A 21,246-nucleotide genomic window follows, 5' to 3' on the forward strand; every position below is an offset into this window, starting at 1 on the left:
TGATTTTAAAATGAAAGAACTCCATCTTTTGCTTGGATGTTTAGCCGGCTACCATCTTTGATAACAAAAGTGTAAGTGCCTTTGCATATGAATTCAAACAAAATTATGGTACTATATATGAAATGAAAAAAGAGAAAGCTGTTCACAATAAGCTTTCTTCCTGACCTTTTTACATAAAATTGAACCCCATATAAATACTGGGTCAGAATTCATAAGGAAATATCTTATCTATTGTTGCACACATACCGAATTGCAAAAACAGTAAGTTAAACTTCCAAGCCTTATTAGTATCGCTTACTAGGATTGCTAGTCATGTTCTGCATCTTAAAAAAGGCTCCATCCAGTGTAATTAAAAGAGAGAAAACTTTATTTAAAATATCAATAACATTTAAATCTTTATACAGTTCTATGACATACAAAGGAAACATTTTAGCCTCGGGAAGAAGTACCGAAAATTAATACAGAAGTGATCAATACAGGGAGGCTGCACAAAAAGCAATAAAAGAGAATCCCAACATTCAAAATTGTGTAATTCTGTACTCAGAACTGAGGACAAGCAGATAACGTCTGCACTTTCCATTCAAAAAGAAAATCCTTCCCTTTGCAGATATTTAACTCCATACTGCTAGACTGGCAACACACATTGTTTCGTCTTCCAGAGAAACACTGTGGCATATGGAGAGGAAGATTATTGCAGTACTGTAGTTACTCTTACTAACAGCTCCAGCATTGCACTTTTAAACAAAGCATCAACGCAATCTCCCTTCTTTCTTTCGTGGGCTGCGGCCTGGAAAACCTCTTTATACTTAGCTTTAGACTTAAAACAGCATAATAATAGCCACAATGTGGACGTAGGGTTTTTTAAATAGGAGCAGTCAGTCATCTCGTTTGAATGAAACACAGCAATATTTCCGATCAGGAAAGATGTCACTTTTAAGGTTGTGTTTCGCCAAAACATATAACCTTGGCTTTTATCAGATGAGTCAAATCTGCGCAAGTTACATCAACAACCATTGGAAATGAGGCATTTTAACACAGATGCATTACAGAGCCCATGTTGGCCACTTCTTACCCTGGAGAGAACACTGGTCTGTGTCCACACTGGAGAAATAACCTGGTTTGGCACCGCTTTAACTCTTTGTCTGGCTCAAGGCTATGTAATTCTAGGAGTTGGAGTTTGTTGTGGGGGCCAGAGCGGAGCAAAGCAGGGCCCCACAACAAGCACCAACTCCCAGAATTACATAGCCTTGAACCAGGGCTGTGAAAGTGGTGTCAAACTGGGTTATTTCTCCAGTGTCGATGCAGCCAGAGGTGGCAGAGGTCTCTTGAGGCGGCTGGTCCCTGTTCCTTCTCAGCATTGGGCACGAAAGGCAAAGTCGTGAAGGTGGCCATGAATCGTGGTTTTGCTGCTGCTGCTGCTGTTGATCCTCTGGTGCCTTATCGATCCAGCTCCAAATCACCTCAACACAGTGTCCATTGCTCTCCTTCCTGATGGCTCCCTTTTCATGGTTATGGCTTTGACAACAACAACCATCATAATATACAGCATTGCCAGAATTAATGTCTAAATTAAAAATTAAGATTATTAGGTACAAAAAAAGAAAAAGAAGAGGTAGGGTTATAATGTGAGGCCAGGATTCCCACTAGCAACAAAGCAGCAGTTGAAGTTTAAGAATACAAGAAGAGTATAAATACTCTAAGCAAATTAATAATGATGATGATGATGATGATGATAATTTACACCCTGCCTCTTGAATGAGATTGAGGCGTCTTACAACATCAAAATATAAATCTAATACCATGAAATCCCCCACAGACTCACCCACCCTCCCGGAATAAACCCCAAATGGAGAACGATAACTGTAATAAACAATACCATCGAGCAAAGAGGGTATTCAACGGGAGGCTTTAACGTTTAGAGAGGCCTTCAGTTCTTTCCTTCGCCATACTCACCGTCCAGCAAGAGCAGCAAGAAGGCGGCGTGAGGTGGCCGTGGACTTAGGAGCAGGACGGAGGGACTGTGCTGCAGCCTTTTAAAGGCGAGGAGGAGGAGGAGGAGGAAGAGACTGAGGCGACAAGGAGGGAGCCTTGCAGGGCTTCTGGGGGAGCCCCACTTTGGCCCCTCCAAGGGGGGTAGGAGGAGGAGGAGTAGCTCCCAGCTGCTCCTGGCCCAGAGGGGGGTCCCTCCTCCCTTGCCTCCCTCCCGGGGGCGCTTCTCCTGCCTGCCTCTCTCAGTCCCTCTTCCGCCTCCATTGAAACCGAGGCCCCTCCTCCTCCTCCTCCTCCTTTTCCCTCCCTTCCCCCCCTCCCCTGTCCTTCGTCGCGCGCGCCTTTGTATCCCTCCGCCGAGGCCTCCCTCCCTCCCTCCCTCCCAGGCCCTTCGCAGCAGAGAAAGCCCCTTCCTGCTCCTGCCTGCGACACCTTCCTCCTCCTCCTGTTCCCCCTTGATTATGCCCTCTCTGAGGGGGAGAAGGAGGACTGCGCCCGGGGAGAGCCCTGAGAAGAGGCAGTCGAGAGGGGCGTGTGTGTGAGTGCGTGCGCGCGCCCGCCCGCCCGAGGGAAGAGGCCGGGACTCTTTGTCCGGGCGGAGGGATCCCCCTCTCTCCCCTCTCTCTCTCTGGGCGCTGGGGCTGGCGGTGTCTGCGGGAGCAAGAGCAGCAGCGGCAGCAGCGGCAGAGTCAGCCTGGCTGGGCTGGAAGCAGGGGTCGGCGCGGGTTGTTCTTGCCTTCCCTTATTCCTCCTCCTCCCTCCCTGGATTCCCTTGGATGGTGGAGCTGGGCGGCTGAGGGGACGCTGACAACGGCGGAGGCCTGGGCGAGCGGGGCTCCTCGCTCATGGCCATGGCAGGGGATGGCGGAGGAGGAGGAGGAGGAGGAGAAGGCGAAGGAGGAAGGCACACGGCGGAGCTCAGAGCCGGTGAGGGAATGAGCGAGCAAGCCAGGGAGAGAGCGGGAGCCTGGGCGCCAGGGCCTCCCTCTGTTCCCTCCCTGCCCCCATCCCTTCCTCCTCCTCCTCTTCCTCACGGCGTCTGTCTTTCTTTCTTCCTTCCTTCTCCTTCTCTTCTTTCCCCAGAGCTCTATTTCCTCATCGCCCGCTTTCTGGAGAGCGGACCCTGCCAGCAAGCCGCTCAGGTAAGAAGAAGGAGCAGGAGCCGGGGCCTGCCTTCGGGGCGGAGGCAGCCAGCGAGGGAGGGAGGGAGGGAGAACCGAGGGAGGGGGCGCCCCCTTCGCCTCCCTGCCCTCACCCCTTTCTCCCGCTTCCCTCCGCAGGTCCTGATCCGAGAAGTGGCCGAGAAGGAGGTGAGTGGTGGCGGTGCAGCCGCAGCGCCTCCGAGGCCATGGCCTCTTCCTCCTCCTCCTCCTCTTCCCCGGCGTGGTTTTGGCGGGCGGCGGGGGGCTCCTGGGGAGGCCTGGGTTTATTATTCCTATCCTCTGACCCCCTCTTCCCCCCCTCCCTCCCTGCTTTCCTTCCTTCCTTCCCCAGCTGCTGCCCAGGCGCACGGACTGGACCGGCCAGGAGCACCCCAGGAGCTACGACAGCCTAGTAAGGACACCAGCACCGGGCCAAGTTTCAGGCAGGCAGCAACACCAGCAGCCCTTGGAAAATTGAATTTCCCGCAATTTTTTTAAAGAACTTAAAACACACACACACACCAGGCACACACAGACACACTAAAGGTTATTAAAGTCTCCCTCGCGGGATGTGTTTCCCGAGGGAGAGCTGGGAAGTCCATCCTTTTTTGTTTGACGTGTTTAGGGTAAATAATAATACTGTACTAATATTGGTGCTAATGCCAGCCAGCGAGAGAGAGAGAGAGCGCCAGCCCCAGAGCGGCTGGGAGGAGGAGGAGGAGGAGGCTGGAAATAAAGGTACGTCATGGATGTTGTGCAGAGAGGGAAGGAGCAGCAGCAGCAGCAGCGAGCGAGGTTGCTGGAGCCAGCCTGGAAGGAGACGGGGGCGCTCTTTCCCACAACTCCACAGCTGCTCACTACATACACGCACAATGGATACACAGCACAGAGCCACTGGGAGCAGCATTTACGCGCCCAGGCCCCACGCTCCCTCTCTTTGGCTACATCCACACTGGAGAAATAATCCAGTTTGAGACTGCTTTAAGTGCTCTGGCTCAAGGCTAGGGCATTATGGGAGTTGGAGTTTGTTCTGGGGCCCAGAGCAGAGCCCGCAACAAGCTTCAACTCCCAGAATGCTATAGCCTTGAGCCACAGCTCTTAAAGGAGTCTCAAACTGGATTATTTCTCCACTGTGTTTTGACCATTGTGCTGTTTTATGGCACAGTAATTGTGCCTTAATAGATTGCTTTGGCTGAAAACATTTTTCCCTTCACCTCATAACATGGTTTGCCATGTTTTTGGTGGGTTTTGTTTTTTACTGTTGGTATACAGTACTTTAGAACAGTGCTGCCCACACTTTGGTCCTCCAGGTCTTTTTGGACTTCAGCACCCAGGATTCCTGACTGTATTTCCAACTTGGCAGGGGCATCTGGAAGTTGCAGGCCAAAATGCTGAAGGCACAACGTTTGGGAACCACTGCTTTTCAACAACTCTCCTGAAAATGCAAACAAAAATCCACCAGTGATACCTTTCGAAGCTCCAGTGGCTTCTTCATCAGCCAAGATGTTACAAACCAAACAGGAGGTGGGGGGAACACAATTGGAGATGTTAGTCAGATGCCAGCATGGTGTTTCAGTCCTTAGTAAAACTGAGGAGGATATCTTTTGCAGGCAGGCTCCTCCTCCTTTTGGCCATGGGGCAATAGGGAGGTTTTCAAAGTCCAGGAAATGTAAAGCCCATTTGCATCTCAACAGGGGCTCCTCTTCTGCAGTCCAATGTGTCTCCATTCCAGGGAGGTCACAGGCCTCTTTGTAGGCAGAGATGAAGAAGCTCATGGAGCTTTGAAAGCTTGGAGCAAGTATATTGTGCATTTTGGTTGGCCAATAAAGGTATCACTGATGGATTTTTCTTTGTATTTGTTAAATGGTCAACACAGCTACCCCTAAATGTTTTCTGTATTGTGAGATATCTCTTTAAAATAGTCAGGAGATCTGTGATGAGATCACCTGCATGAGTTTATTTTGTAAGTCCTTCAGCACCCAAAACCTCTCTGGGTAACACTGTTTTGTAGAATGCAGAGTAAGAAATGGAAATAACACGATTTTAGATTAGAATAAAGCAGTGGTTCACTTCAGATACCAGAAGCCCCAGCCATCTTGGCCAGTGGTCAAGCTGACGTCCAAAACACCTAGAAGGCCAGAGTTTGGGAATTGTTGATATAAAGGAAGAGTTAAACTTGCTCCCCTCCTGTGGGAGAGAAAAAGATCCATCCATCCCCCAGAACTTTTTTTTCTTTCAGGACCCACCATAATTTTGGAATAAGGTTTCAGGGACACAGAGGATAGGAAGGACAGAGGGGCAATTTTTTTTATTTTGAATCCCCCGTTTAGCCGCAGGAATATTTCACTTGTCAAAAGCCTCAGTTCAGGCTTTTTGGGAAACCGTCTTTTTGTGTTTGAGTCACTGATCTGGCCTTACCTCCTGAGTGGAAGAAAGTGGGCCTAGAGCAGTGACTCACACAGAGAGACAGGGAGCTGCCACAACTGTGCTGTTTCTGCATTACATCCGATCTATACATGCATCAAAACTGCTTGCTAAACAGGGGAGTGCATAGTAGAGGCATGTTGCCAGAAAACTAGAGCACTGAATCATGCAGAAATAAATATGTTAGACAGACCCCTCTGAACAAATTATTTGCTAATGGAAGCCTTCTAATATAGTGATACACTAATCATTACTTGTGCTCAGTTTGGGTATTGTTGATCCTAAATGTCTTTAGTATGATGTTAGTTAAAACCTGTATTCTGGAAATGGCTAATGAAAGACAAAGGGCTTCACTTATTTCCCCTGCATTACTTTTAACATTTTGCTCTATTTGTATGTATCAAAGTGATGATTGTTGGTTGGAATGGTTCTGGACTACCAGTCCCTGGCACACTGAGGGAAAAAAACCTTCTTGTCCCCCATATCAAATAGCTGACGAACCTATATGATTTAGATTTATAGTTAACCTAAATGATTTAAGTGTATATCTAGGAGTAGCTATGTAGGCCAATCAACAAAACATAACAAAATGTATGCTAAATTGATACCATTATTAGGCTAGCGAAAAGTTGCAATATACAGTATGCAAGCTTTCAAAATTCACAGGCTTCTTCATTGGGTGTAGATGTTAAAAAAATTAAGGGGAAAAGCATGACACTGGAGAATTAGAGAGCTGCATCTTTGAGATGAAAGAGGTGTTAATGATGTGAGGGAGGGTTTGTTTCAGGAAGGGGCCACACTCCTTGTTGGCCATGAAGCAGCTAGGGATAGAAACAGCCAAAGCAAAGAAATAACGTTACCTTCTCCAGTAGTAGAAACAAAAAAGACTTCCTTTGAGATCTAGGCCATAATTTGAATTTGCCTATCCTTAGCACATTTTACAGCAATTAACCTTGTTTTCAGCTGTGTCGGGATAGGGGCTTTTTGAGTGATTCACTGTATTCTGCTTTCAGTGACTTGTAGCCTTGGACAGGACAGATATGGCCTAGATTTCAAAGGAATTGTCTTTATTCCTACCAAAGAAATAATATTTTACTCCAATTTAAATATTTCTGTTGTATGTTTTTGCTACACTATATGAGTGATATCCCAGGCATGGCAGCTCTGGAGTGTTTATGTTGTCCATTGATGTTTCACATTTACGTGAGACAGAAAGTCATAAGGAAGGCAGGAGGGTTTCTGAGAGCTACAGTTCCTGTGCAGTTCTTTTAGTGATTTTTATATTTTGATGTAACTGAATTCCTGGCATTTTTACTTACCTTCTACCTCACACTGTGAAGCCAGACGTTTCTTTGCATTGCTGGTTACCAGTACAGTAATAGTTGAACCACTGATGTCCTGTGAACATAGTTTAACTTTCCAAATTCGTAAGGCACTTCAACTTTTTACTGGAAGAGGACCTGAAGGGAGGTTTAAGAGCGATATAGATTCTTCACTCAGAAACACATTTATTACTAAATTGCTTGCTTGTGTGAACATTATCAAGGTGGGGCTTGCTCCTCTTTGAGGATGTGTGTGTTAGTTTTGTGACAGAATAATTATTTTTTCTCTAGAAAGCAGAAGAAAACTGCAGTGTCCCTTACTAAGCCTCAGAGATTCTGAATTTTTGGAAGCAAAGGTTCGCAATGTAGTTTCTCACTTTTCCAAAAGTGATGTATGTTTTTTTCAGTATTCTTTAGTACCACTTTCACTTATTTAGGCAGTTTGTGGTCAGAGGTGTATTTGTGAGTGTGTGTTCATATAGAAATAGATTTTTTTTGTATTTATGCATTGTGTAATACCCAACAAATAGAATGCATCCTGCAGCCATGTGCATAGTTTACTGAGGGTTGACTAAATCTCAGGTTTTTGATGCCTACTTAGAACTGCAAAAAACAGACTTGTTAAAGACTTTTTAGTCTATACACAAGGCTGAAAGGCTACAATCAGTTTGATGAATTATGAATTGTGCAGATCTGCTGTATCTTTCACTGCAAGGTTTACCTTCCATATATTTATCCCCATGTATCAGTGTTAAATGACTATCATTAAGATTCATCTTTTATTTTGGGTATGTGTTGTTTGTATTAAGCAGTTCTTCTATTTAAGAAAGTTGAATTAAATATCTCTATAGACTAATATAAGTTGTCTTAAGTAGTACTGCTGACTTAAATATCTTGTTTGTGTTCACAAAGTTGTATCCATTGAACCCAAGCATTGTGCTTCCATCATTGTCTTCGTTGTGGTCCAGCTAAGATGTCCATTGCTGCTTGGTGGACTTACAAACAGATCAGTTTTAGGCAGCAGTATCCAGGTCTGTCAGGATGTATACTGGATCCTTGCCCCTCCTGACTTCTGAAGGCAGCTACAGGAGCATTGGCTGAGTGGATAAGGAGAGTGGTGAATGCCTCACAGCAGCAAGGGTTCTTTCCATCTTGCCTAAAAGAGACTGTAGGGAAGATGTTACTTTAAAAGGGCCTCCCTGGGTAATCATTTTTAGCCAGTCTTTAACTTTCTATTTTGGAATAAGGTTCTGGAGCCTTTGGTGGCCCCCCAACTCCAGGGGTTTTCAGATGAGGTAGATTATCTCCTTTCAGTTTGGCTTCAGGACTGATCATGTGAGGAATATAGCTTTGGTCACCTTGGTGGATGACCTACACAAGGAACTGGACAGGGGGAGTGTGTCCTTGTTGGTTCTGCTGGAACTCTCAGTGGCTTTGGATACCATCAACCATGGTGTGTTTATAGGTCACCTCTCTGTGATGAGACTTTGGGGCGTTGTTATGCAGTGGTTCTGATCATTCTTGGAAGGCTGAACTCAGGTGGTACTTGTTAACTTCTGTTCGATGCCCTGGCTGTTGGCCTGTGGGGTCCCTCAGGGTTCTGTTCTGACTCCCATGTTGTTTAACATCTACATGGAACTGCTGGGGGAGGTCATTTGGGGTTGGGGGAACAGTGTTATCAATATGCTGATTACACCCAACTCTGTCCTTCCCATCCAGCTCCAACAAATGTATTTTTGTATTGAACCAATGTGTGCTGTCAGTAATGGACTGGATGAGCAAAGTTCTAACAAATGGCAATTTAATCCAGGCAATACAGGAATGCTCATGGTTAGCCAAAAAGCAGATCAAAGACTAGGGATTCTGTCTGTGCTGGATGGGGTTACATCCCCACCCCATCCCCCAAATCTCAGGTTTGCAGCTTGGGTGTTTCCCTGGACTCAACTCTGAGCCTGCATGCCAGGTTTCAGCAGTCACCACATATGCACAGCTAAAACCAGTGTGCCAGTTACATGTTTTCCAGACCCAAATCAAAGAGCTGGTCATGACCTGTAAAACCGTAGTATATGGCTTTGGTCCATAATATCTGAAGGGCCATATCTCCCCATACAAACCTGCCAAGAGTTCTACAGGAGAATGCCTTTTCACCATCCTGCCATAGGCTTGCTTGATGATAACATGAGAGAGAGAGAGAGAGAGAGACTTTTCAGTGTGGGCTCCCACCCTCTGGAATGTCCTTCTGTGAGAGACTAGGCTGGCTCCTTCCCTACTTTCTTTTTGCTGGCAGTCAGAGAGCTTTTTGTTTAAGCAAGCATTTAATGTGTAATCAGCAGAGCTTTTTATTGGGATGTTTTAGTTAACTTAATACTTTTGTATGTCTTTTAAATTATTTTTATATTGTTATATGTGGTGATTTTAATTGTTTTAAAATTATTATTGTAAAGCTTTTTTTAATTGACTCTTTCTCCCTCTTGGGTCCCACTCTGGAAAAAAAGGTGGCATACAAAGGAAATTAAATAAAAAATAAATAGATGTCACAATACTAGCAGACTTTAAAAGATGTTACATTCAGGTTTTCTGATATATTTGCAGAATACTTTTCAGTTCTGCATGTTTATCACTGATCATATTTCACAGGAACAGCGTGTGAATGGCAAAATACTGTTCTTAGTAGATGATGCTTGCTTCTGATTCTAATTTGTGTCCAGCTAATGTTTTCATACAGTAGCATTTGTAGATATATTCCATGGATTGTGTCAAGATCATGATTGACTTAAATGCTGTTAATTTCAGTGGTTTTACCCTTAAGTATACCTAAGGCTGGAGTTATCTTGCTGTTTTAAGCAATTACAAGTTCCCCTGTGGAAGTGGTTAGACATTTTTATTTTGAATGCAGAATATCAGCATTCAGTTCAGGATGTTGTGTATACAGACCTTTTGTTGCCTTTTAAGGATCCTTGCACATCGACTTTGGTTGTGCCCTCTCCCAGTTCTTGTGTCTTGGTTCTGTTGCTTTATGTTTGCCATTCAGTACCAGGGTTACTTAGCACAGTGACACTTAAAAGTGTTGGTCCCTGAGCCTTCTGCTGCTGGCCCTTGGAGTGTTTCCAGGAAACAAATAGTTGTAGCCAATGGGCACAAATATGGTGTTGGTCCCTTGGCAAGTTGGGGGGGGGGGGAGAATGCTGGTCTCCCACATTAGATAGCTAAAGAAGCACTGGTATATACAGCACAGTTAATACATAATCCTACATATGGAGATTTCCTATAAGTCCTTATTGATAATAATAGCAGCCTTGAGGTAGGATCTCTGAATCTATGAGAAACATGTTATTTTAGTAAGGCAGAAACATACACGGAAGAGATGACTGATGAGGACATGGAGTTTTGAAAGTAAGACCAAAATAGAGCGGGACAGCTCGGTGTTGTTGGAGCTCAAGTATTGGGTACCTGGCCTAATATAATTCTTAGTCATATTGTTTTGCTCTTACATTATTAATTAGGATAGTATGGATACAAGTTTGAAATTGGATTAGCTGTATAAATTGGGTGGACATCTTACTAGCCTGGATGCATTTTGATAGCTTGCTTGAGTTTACTACTTATGCCCAGGAAGGTGATTCTTACTTTCAGCTGATAGGCAAATACCTATGGGGAACCAAAGTTAATCAAGGAAGTAGGAATAAAGCCCAGTCTCCCACTTGAAGACCTACTAAATTGACCCATGTGTTGCACAGGCAATAGATATATATTCATAGCATTGCCTCTTTAATCTGTAGACTTAAATTGTGGTGTGGCCTATCTTTTCCTCCATTCAGCAAATGGCTGGGTCTTGGAATCTGTTCAGTTTCAATCCATAGTTTAGTCGGTAGAGTGCTCATTTCAGGTTCTGAGTTCAACTTGTTTGTGGTGAGGCTAGAGAAAATATGAATTCTTTCTTAAACCTTGGAGAGAACAAGACTAGTCCGAGTGGTTGGCATTATTCAAGTGGTATGTCTTGGTTCTGCTAATTACTTCATGATGTGCTTGTGCTTGCCTTTGTCCACTCCTTTATGTGTCCCTATACCTGTTTAAACCAGTTTTAATCTGTTCATTGAACTTATTAAATCGTTCAGTAGTCTTTTAAAGAGCTAGTGTGGTGTAGTGGTTTGAATGTTGGACTACAACCAGAGTTTGAATCCTGACTTGGCCATGAAAGCCCACTGGGTGATCTTGGGCAGGACACACTATCTCGCCCTCAGATGAAGGCAATAGCAAACCTCCTCCAAAATTCTATAGAGAGAGTGGGAACAATATAAATATTTTAATGAATAGACCATACTGATTTCTACCACATGCCTATAATTTCCTTAAGGGTGTTTGCCTCTGTTGACATAGTACTTCCTGACTGCTGAATGAATAACATTGCTGAATTCATAATTGGTATGTGGTCAGTCCTATCCAGTTGGTTTATAGTTGTGAGGTATTTGCTACATCATTTTCTTGGGATCATCCTGTCACCAGCTGTCATTGGATCACTTCTGCCTTCTTTTGAAAATGTGGCATTGCAAATAGTTTGGCTTATCTACATTTGTTAACTTCCTGCATTTGTTAGCTTGGTTCAGTGCATCTCTTCCTCTTCTCACTTTTAACATATAAGGTTGCTTGTTATTGTTCATTTTATCAATACATTTTACTGTTTGCTCATTAAGATTTTCATCATTACCTTTTGGTTTGGAGGCTATTTGTAGCCATTAGATAGCCAATTGTCCTCCAAAAAAGGAGCAGTTTAGAGGTACTTAGAGATCAGTAATTCTTATAGGTGGAATACTTCATCTTCTGAAGATCTTTTACTTCCTGGTCTGGCGTTTATAATAGTTTTTCTTTATAAAACCACTTGAGTTGTTTACAGTTACTTAGAGTATTGTTTTGTAATGGCAGTTTGCTTATAAAGCCATAACATGTTGTGTTTATGGTGTTGTGTACCTGTTAACAACAGATGCAGAGTTTAGTGCTGCCCATGTTTGTAGGATCAAAGTAGAAAATAACACATTGATCAAATTCCAACTGGTTTGTCTTCCATCCAACACTAGTTGTGCTTCTTGACCTTTGCCACTTGATATTCTGTGTGATTGTTTGCTTTCCATAACATTACATAATGAAGACAAAGTGGTCATCTTTTCTTATGACTCAGCTGCAGCTCGGATGTGGCTGTATATTGTTGACTTTTGATATATTTAAGAGTAAGGGACTGGTAAAACCACCTATGAGTATGCTTTGCCTAAGAAAACACAATGAAATTCATGAGGTCACTGTCAACTTGAAGGAACACACACTCATAGGCTCTAGGATTTAGTTGTGGTATTTTGTAATTGCATTTTAGCATTTTGATAGAAGATGCAGTATACAGTATTTTCAAAGCAAAAGTTATATAAGATGGTTAGAATCCCTAATTTTAATTTCTGCACAGAACTGTTCTATAAAGGTAGTCCAGATGGATGCTTAAAATCTGTGTGGTATCAAACTCTGATGCGCTTGTTTGTAGTAAAAGTGTGTTATGCTGGAGCTATAGGTGCTTTTAGGCACTGAAAAGTGACAAAGCTCCGCTTGTGCAGTTGTGGTCCTGCAAATAATTACTGAACTGGGAGACTACTAGTTTTTATATCTGCAATACATCACTTAGCATGTTGGGTTTTGTATCACTAATCAAGACTTCCAAGCATTTGTACAGTTTTCTTCTTTAGCATATAAGAAAGATTTGTTCAGCTGTCTGAAAAATTAGGTATAGAGAGATGTACTGATTTAGTGAGCAACCTAAAGCTTTCACAAAAAGAATGATCAAAACCATGTGTTACATAACATGAGAAAAAAATCTTCAGTATAATCTTTCCATTCAGTTTAGTGGAGGGTATGGCTGGAAATATCAAATATCCTGTGGAGAATTTACAAAAACTCTGGTAGTGAGATTCAGTCTTGATTCTTTGTATGGTATTTATGTGAAGGAAATCTGTCACATTACTGATTGCTTTAAAAAAAATTACAAATGATTTTAAAAATACTAAACAGATTAACATTACAGTGGGTCCTCCACATTTACTGGGATTAGGGGCTTAGGACCCTTGTAAAAGTGGGAAAACTGAATTTAAAAATTACTGTTTTTTTTACTAAGACAATGCCTATTTAGGAATCTCTAGGTCCTCTGGTGAAACTCTATGGTCAACATCCACCAGACGTTGACTACAAAATTGCATTGGAGGACCTACAGATGCCTACAGAAATGTTTTCTCTAAGAATCTCTTGGTCATTCATTGCAACCCTGTGAGATTCCTAGAGAGAACATACAGTATTACTCAAATCTGTGAATAAGCAAGTTTGCAAAAGTCAAAGCTGCAAATGTGGAGGGATGACTGTGCTATCTATTTGAATGGTACAGTAGTACATATTTTTACATTCTATGTAGCTAGGGGAGCTGTTACATATAATATGTAGCAATGTTATCCTTGGTATAAATAAATCACAGTTGTTATTTTTTAATGCTGTGAATAGTCAGTGAAATAAGAGTGAGAAGACTTTACTTCTATTTTTCTTTTAAGGCAAGAAAACAATGCAACACTTAGTTTCCCTTCCTGTCATATCATAGAAGAGTGACAGATGCTCCCTAAACATTCTTGAAAACTTATATGTTTCCAAATGCTTAGGGACAGTGAATAAAATATAGTTTTTAATCAGCTACAAGTGACATATGATTATATGTTGGTGTGCTTCTGGGCCCCATGTAAAGTGTTGTTTTCTACTTTTGAAGCTGTGTATAAATTGGAAACTGCAAAGGCTTCTCCCTGTATTGCCCTCCTTGTTTGTTAAACCAGGTTCAATTACACATTCAATTACACTTCTTTTTTTTTTAAATGATCTCTTCCTATCTATTTTGTCTTTGAAGTTGTGAGGCATAACTATTTCCTCTGAAACGGAGCAATGTTTTCTCTTGCAATATGGATGTCAGGTACAACAAAATCCAAGTTTCATTAGGAAAATTCAGAATACCTTTATTGATCAGCTGGGGATGTTTACCAGAGACATTTGTTGTCAGAACTAACCAGCAAGTGTTAGCAATGCATAATTAACATTAAAAATCATGGCAGGTGAGCTGAACAGTTCAGCTCCTGACATTGGAAGGACTGCAGAATGCAACATTTCTATAATTACAAGTGGGACCACCAACATTGTATCATACCATACAGTGCATGATATTGTATAATACTATACAGTGTATATACTGTATTATACAGTATAATGCAATGTATAATACTTCTGTTTAGGGTTTCAGAAGCTCAATTTTTGCAACATAAGGATTTCCCCATGGAGAATTGAAATATATTACAATTCACCAGAAGGGAGAAAACCAGGGATCACCACTTGGGTTTAAAGTCTTTCATGACTGTTGTAATGTGCATGATGCTTCATTAAGGCCTGGCAAACAGGGTACTGGAAGAACAAACAAAGTTCTACTCTCATGTTGTTATGTATATGTCATGCTGTGTGTGCATGCACATGGCAGTGTATTACATAGGCTGTTGTAATTCCCAGTTCCAGCCTCAAATTTGCATATATACAAAAATGGTAAAAAATACTTTACTTGCTACAGGTGTATAATTGATTAATATTTTGGGGCTAGCTTTCTTTCTTATTGCCTTTTAGTAGCAATGATTGTTTTCTGATTTCTTCAACTTACTTCTCAGTGTGTGCTGCTTTTATTGCTTTCCATAGTTGTTTTAACAAATAATGCTAAATAATAGTATATTTCATTATTGGCTTGGTTTATGAAGCTGGCTTGTTTCAACTAAGCATAGTATAGCATGGTTAATACTATTTTTACTGGGATGACAGAGCTGTGCTCAATTTTCAGTCCTTTTGCCTCCTGAAAAACTGCTTCCAAACTTTGCAAGACCTAGGAAGCAGCAACTGTGGAAATCCCAGTACTACATACACAGAACTGTTAAAGAACATGCACTGGGATATATTTAGATATGACCATTATATTTGCATACTGCAGTGACATATCTTCTGAAACTGTTTGACCTTTGGAGGCACATGATTCCAGCTGTTCCAAATGATTTTTCATTCCATGTTTACATAGAAGAAACAACCACTCTAAATGTTTTGCTATATTTCTAGTTAATTTCAGAATTGAAAAAGACAACAAGTTTTTTTAAAATTTAACCCCACCTGTTTTTTTAAATAGTGTTTTAATGAAAACAGTTAAGTCTTACTTATTATATTAATACTGTAAAGCATTATTTTATTATTAGAAAGCTTGATCAACCATGTTTTAATTCTTCCTAAAATTAACAATCCAAAATTGTTAGGATATGATTTATATCTTTCAATAAAGCTTTTGGAATTATATTTATAAATTGGTAGCTTATATGTAGGAGTATAGGACTACACCAATATGGGACTAAATCAGATAATTAAATAGCAGAATGCACTTCTGCTGTTATGGCCAGTAGCTTAAATAATAATTGTTGTTTTAAAAGTGCTTTTTAAAGCAAGTTGTTTTGGCTGAATTTATGCTAACAAGAATTTGTTTCTGAATGGCATTTCTTGCACTAAACAATAAAGTGATTAAAAAGGAAGCATTTGACAGTGGTTACTCATCTAGTAATGAACAACTGCAAATAAACTGTTATTTAAAAATGTTTCAATTCAAACATTGTTGTTCCAGTAAAAGGGTTGGGAAACAGTAATAATAGCCATGCTTTAAAAATCATTTTATAAAAAATAGGACTGGGCAGAATGAGTAAGAGGTTTTTACAGAAGTAGGAGTGGGAAAAAGGAGTAAAAAAATATATTTGTTACTCCTTATTCCTGTTATTATATCGTACATGCAAACACCAAAAGACAATTTTATTATATTGCTCTGGGGAAGGGACTGGGAGGCAAAGACACACACACACACACACACACACACACACGTGCGCGCTCCAGCCTTGCAAAGCAACTGGGCCTTTTCCCCAGGACTGGTGAGTAGGAGTAAGAAGTAAAGGAGTCAGGGTTTTACAGGAGTAATGTTAAGGGGGGGGGAAACTTCCTCCAGAGTAGGACAAGTATCACCACTATTCCTCAGCCCTGGTAAAAACAACAACAGGAGTAGTGTTTTTTAAAAAATAATTTGGTGTAAACCAATATGGCTTAAACTATCCAACTCTGGTTGAAAGTAATGTGCAATCTATTGAAAGCAGTGGAACTTGTGGAGTATTGTAACCAGATTTTGGTTGACAGACCTTGTCATCCTGTGGATGGAACATATTCAGTTATGGTTGGAGGAGTTTTCCTTTTTTAAAAGCTGATCTCTTCACATTAAACCTCTGCTGGTGTCTTTTTTTTTTGTAACCTATTAACATCATGGAATTACTAATTGTTAATAATAATAGCAGCAACAATAATAAATACTTGCTATTAATCAGTATTACAGTGGGATCTTGGTATCTGTGGGGAATCTTGGGCTTTCAGCAACCACTCGTCTGTGCTTGGTGTGTTTTTGTTTTTCCAGTTCTGGTCTAACATCTGGGCAAAGGAGTGAGCTTGTGTTTTGTGGGGAGGGAGACAGTATTGATTGCCTGCTTGCAGTGTGAAGGCTTGTGGGAGTGTTTTGTTTTTTTGGCTGTGTACTCTCCCTGAATACATGGTTGTGGGGAGACCAAAAAAACAGATATCCGAGGACTTATATTTTTTGAGGGACGTGAAGGGAAAAGACTGGACATCTGAGCTGCTAAGTCATAGAATCTTAGAATCATTCAGTTAGAAGGGTCCCTATGGGCCATCAGATCCAGCCCCCTCTTTAGTGTAGGATCTCCAGCTGCTAGAGCATCCCCAGCCAGTAGCTGTCCAGCCTCTTTTTAAGACACCCAGAGAAGGAGACCTCACCACCTCTTTAGGCAAATGATTCCACTAACAACGCCTCTTGCTGTCAAGCAGTTCCTTCTAACGTTCAGTCAAAATCTACCCTCTTATAACTTAAAACCATTAGATCTGTTCATACCCTCTGAGGCAGCAGAGAACAAGGCTGTACCTTCCTCTTTGTGGCAACCCTCAAGTTGTTTAAAGAGTGTGATCATACCACCCATCAGTCTTCACTTCACTTGTATATACCCTTAAAATGGGATAGTCTTAGAAGATTTGTGTGTGTGTGTGTGTGTGTGTGTGTGTGTGAACTCATTTTACTAAACCATTGTATACAATTGGACCTGAGCATCTATGGATTTTAAGATCCACGGAGGGACCTGGAACCAAACTCCAGCAGATACCAAGGGCCCATCATATTGTAATGTCAATAAATGGAAGTTGGAATTGCTGGGTTTAGATGATATGGATAAGATATTTATGAGGTGAAAATTTATTGATGATATTTGTAAAATTGAGAATTCTTGATTGCTTTTAGTTTGTAGAAACTGAATAATATGGAGAATTCATCTATTTCAATAAGGGGGGAAAGTACAACTTTTTTGATGGTGTTTTTAGTATTGGCAGGAGTAAGAAGTAATGCAAAGTGCAAGATACTTTGTAATAAAGGAAGTTAAACTATAGAGCATATATAATGATCAGTAAGAAAGCTGGAAATCAATGTTTCACTTTTTCTTTTTTCTATATATTTATAAAGTTTGTAAAACTTTGTAGTTGCAGCTCTGTTTTTTTCTGTTTCTGTATGTTTTGTAGTTGTAGTTTTATTATGTTCTATATTTATTGTACAGTTGTCCCTTCCCATACACGGGAGATCCGTTCTAGACTCTCTCGTGTAAGGGAAAAACGTGGATGCTAAAGCCCCATTCAAATGAATGGGGCTTGTGCCTGCAGCGGCACGGCAACATGACACGAGGCACACGCCACAAGAGCACATGCCATTGTTTTCTTCTGGCATGCGCCTCCCTTCTTTCCAGTGCGGCTTCCAGAGTGTGCTGGAATCTGCATTTATAACGCGAACACACTGTAATATTTTTAAAATGAGGCACCCAGAAGTGAATGTAGTACTTAAGATGAGGCCTGACCAGCACAGAATATAGAGGTATTATTACTTCTCTTGACTTGGAAACTCTGGTTCTATTAATTCAGGTTAACATATCATTTGCCTTCTTTGCTGCAGCATCGCACTGCTGGCTCATATTCAACTTAGGATCAAAAGTAATCACAAGGTCCTTTTCACATGTAGTATTGCTGAACCAAGTATCCAGCCTCCTGTATGTGCACAATTGATTTTTGTGGCCTAAAAATAGAATTTTGCATTTGTCTCTTGATTTTTATTCTATTAATTTCAGTCCAGCTTCTCTAGTTTATCAAGGACTATTTGAATTTTGTTCCTATCTTCTAATGTGTTAGCTACCCCTCCCAGTTTTGTATCATCTGCATATTTGATAGGAATTCCCTCCCTTTCATTCATGGTATCCTCAGTACTCTTTTCCAGCACCACCTCTCAAATTAGTTGACTTTTTTTCTATCAGTTTTTTTTTAACCACTCGGCTCTCATGCATATATATATTGATAGGAAATATGATGGTTTGGGCAGTTCTAAGTTTAGTGTTCAGTTGCACTTTAGGATTAGGATCTTGTCTAATTCTTTCATAGATGCCCTTCCCAGTCCTAGTCATCTTCTGATTTCCTGATGACAGTCTTCATTCTGATTAGTGATCAAAAGTATAGGGAATCTTTAACTGTTTCAGTTTCATCATTGACTACTTTGAATTTATGTGAAACCTCTGTGCTCCTTATTTTTGCTTTCTTAATGATCAACAGTAATTCTGCTCTAACACTTTCTTCTTTTATTTTCCTTATTAATTGTTCCAAGTCTTTATTATTTTATGCTAGCAGTATGGTGTCATCTGCATATCTTAGATCAGTGATGGTGAACCTTTTTAGGTCTGTGTGTTGGGAGCGGGGCTTCTGTCCCCTGGGGCTGGACTACATGCCAGGAAGTTGGACTTTTGCCCCAGGAGGTGGGCTTTTACTCTCTGTTGTTACAAGGTATATCATACATACGAGGAATTAGGCTGAAGGCCATGAAAGTTCATGCTACCAACTTATTTCTTTTAGTTAGTCTCAAGGTGCTAAAAGGGCCCTTTGCCTATTAGTGCAAACCTTCTCAGAGAAGAAACTATTTTTTTTAGTTTCTTCCCTTAAACAGACATCTCTCCTCTGAGAGAAGGGAAGGAGAAGGGAGAAAAAGAGAAGGGAAGGAAAGAGAGGAGCCAGCTGTCTCCAGAGATTCCCTGTGTTTCATATCAGGAACCTGGACACCCTTTTGTACCTAAAGTGGAGCTTGTTTGTCTGTTTGTCTGGTTATGCTCCTCCCCCTCACTCCAATAGGCAGGCAGAAAAAGGAGACCTTCTGGTGAAGCCACATAGGTGGAGCTATCTGTAGAAGGCCAGTCGCTACAACAGCCAAATGGTACAGAAGAAAACACAAACAATTTATTTGCATATCAAACTATACAGAATTGGACAATGACAGAGATATCCAGTGAGCAAACTAGTTTGCTTCCCATATGGAAGAACTATGTGGATATGAACCATCCCTATGCCAGCACCCCTGATGTCAAGGATGTCTATACCTGTGGGTAGAAACCATGATTTAAGAGCATGGAAAATAGATTGAGAGTCTTTCAGTATAAGGGTTCTAAACTGAACCCAGTGTTGTTCAATATCTTTATAAATGACTTAGGTGATGGAATAGAAGGGCACGGGTATCAAGTTTGCAGATGGCACCAATTGGGATGTGTGTATGTATCTAATACTCCAGAAGACAGGAACAGAGTTCAAAATAATCTTGGCAGATTTGAGAATTGGGCCAAAACTAACAAAATGAATTTCAGCAGAGATAAATATAAGGTATTGCACCTTGGCAGTAAAAATGAAATGCACAAATATAGGATGGGTGACATGTGGTTTGAAAGCAGTATATGTGAAAAAGATCTAGGAGTTTTAGTAGACCACAAGTTGAACATGAAACAGCCATGCAGTGTGGTAGCCAAAAACCCAATGCACTTCTGGGCTGCATCAACAGGTGTATAGTGTCCAGCTCAAGAGAAGTAATAACCTGGTCAGACCCCAAGTGAAGTACTGTTTCCAGTTCTGGGCACCCCAATTCAAGAAGGATATTGGCAAGCTAGAACATGTCCAGTGAGGAGCAACCAAGATGATCAAAGAACTGGAAATGAAGCCTTATGAGAAATTACAGAGGAAGCTTGGATATGTTTAACTTAGAGAAGAGAAGACTGAGAGGTGGCATGCTTTGTTGTTGTTATTGTGTGCCTTCAAGTTGTTGCTAACTCATGGTGATCCTATCCCAGGGTTTTGTGGAGCTGAGAGCATATGACTTGCCCAAGGTCACCAAGTGGGTTACTATGTCCAAACAAGGAATCAAACTTGGTCTCCAGAGTTGTAGTCCCAATACTCAAACCACTACGCTGGCTCTTGATGACATGATAGCTATTTTAAATAACCAAAGGAATGTCATGTAGAAGATAGCGCAAGCTTCTATTCTGCTGCACCAAAGACAAGACTATAAAGAAAAGACATTCTATGTAAACATTAGGAATGAGTATTTTTACTGTATGAGCTGTTTTGACAGTGAAATAGAGTGTCTCAGAGAGTGGTGGACTCTCCATGTTGGAAAGTCTTTGAACAGAAGTTAGATGTGTATTTTTCAGTAATGCTGTAATTGTATATTCCTGCTTGGCAGGGGGTTGGACTAAATGGCTCTTTCAGCCTCCTGTGATTCTTTATTCTGCTACTGTTGTGTCTGCCTAGTGTCTAGCAGAACTGTTGCCCTGTAAGAGGAGAGCAGAGTCCACTTGGTAGCTTGCTGTGAAGAGTTTGCAAGACACTTTGTGGACAAAATTGCTAAGATCCATTCTGATTTGAATAATGTAGTTGATAGAGGCTCAGTGCATGTAATCTTGTCTCCTGATTATCCTATGTTGGATAGTTAGGTTACAGCTGCCATGTTTATACTGGGCCTATGCCCTTGTTGCCTCTTAAAAGCAGCTGGAGAGGGACTAGCCAAGTGGCTAAGGTGAATAATGAATGCCTAACTCTGGCAAAGTGACTTTCTGTTCTGCCTAAAATAGGCTGCTGAGGCTGCTGCTGGGGAACTCTTCCTGGACTACACTGTACTAGACAATTGCCAGGCAGTTTCCAATATCTCTTTTTTTTTGTGCAAAGTTGTAGAGTAGTGCTTCCAAAGCTGACTGATGTGAAGGACCAACCAGTTCCCCCCCCCCCCCCCATGTGCCAGGAACTGACACCATTTGTGCCCAGTGGCCTTTTTTTCTTTCCTTCCTGGAAACTCATCAGGGATCTGCAACCAATGGCTTGTAGACCAGCACTCGTCCCTGGATCAC

The 21,246-nt window shown here is 41.5% G+C and overlaps 2 protein-coding genes across 6 annotated transcripts in view; one reads left to right on the forward strand and one right to left on the reverse strand.

Moving 5' to 3' along the window:
* Positions 1-349: 349 nt before the first annotated feature.
* LOC121925289 lies at positions 350-2,836 on the reverse strand. Its single transcript, XM_042457259.1, has 3 exons — positions 2,799-2,836; positions 1,954-2,279; positions 350-1,564 (listed from the first exon to the last, which is right to left on the reverse strand). Exons 1-3 carry the CDS (start codon positions 2,834-2,836, stop codon positions 1,164-1,166), a joined length of 765 nt encoding a protein of 254 aa, XP_042313193.1. The 3' UTR covers positions 350-1,163.
* The window catches only part of LOC121926903 (pleckstrin homology domain interacting protein), a 126,177-nt gene continuing 107,461 nt past the window's right edge, over positions 2,531-21,246 (forward strand). For 2 of the 5 annotated variants that reach the window (XM_042460314.1, XM_042460564.1), the window contains exons 1-4: positions 2,532-2,916; positions 3,073-3,131; positions 3,270-3,299; positions 3,484-3,543. In XM_042460314.1, coding sequence (XP_042316248.1) covers positions 2,835-2,916; positions 3,073-3,131; positions 3,270-3,299; positions 3,484-3,543 — 231 coding nt within the window. In that variant the 5' untranslated portion in view covers positions 2,532-2,834. Of the gene's footprint in view, positions 2,917-3,072; positions 3,132-3,269; positions 3,300-3,483; positions 3,544-21,246 lie in introns of all 5 variants that reach the window. The other 3 variants (XM_042460397.1, XM_042460475.1, XM_042460643.1) reach the window with 2 other exon arrangements.

The sequence above is a fragment of the Sceloporus undulatus genome, chromosome 1, assembly GCF_019175285.1.
Source record: "Sceloporus undulatus isolate JIND9_A2432 ecotype Alabama chromosome 1, SceUnd_v1.1, whole genome shotgun sequence".
Taxonomy (NCBI): Eukaryota; Metazoa; Chordata; class Lepidosauria; order Squamata; family Phrynosomatidae; genus Sceloporus; species Sceloporus undulatus.

Excerpts from the sequence above, each read along its gene's own strand:
- LOC121925289 (XM_042457259.1), bottom strand. The coding sequence starts at position 2,836 with ATGAGCGAGGAGCCCCGCTCGCCCAGGCCTCCGCCGTT. Across the intron at positions 2,280-2,798 it reads TCGCCCAGGCCTCCGCCGTT|GAGGAGGAGGAGGGGCCTCG; the intron begins GTCAGCGTCCCC and ends GAAAAGGAGGAG. Across the intron at positions 1,565-1,953 it reads CTTGCTGCTCTTGCTGGACG|ACATTAATTCTGGCAATGCT; the intron begins GTGAGTATGGCG and ends TTTTTAATTTAG.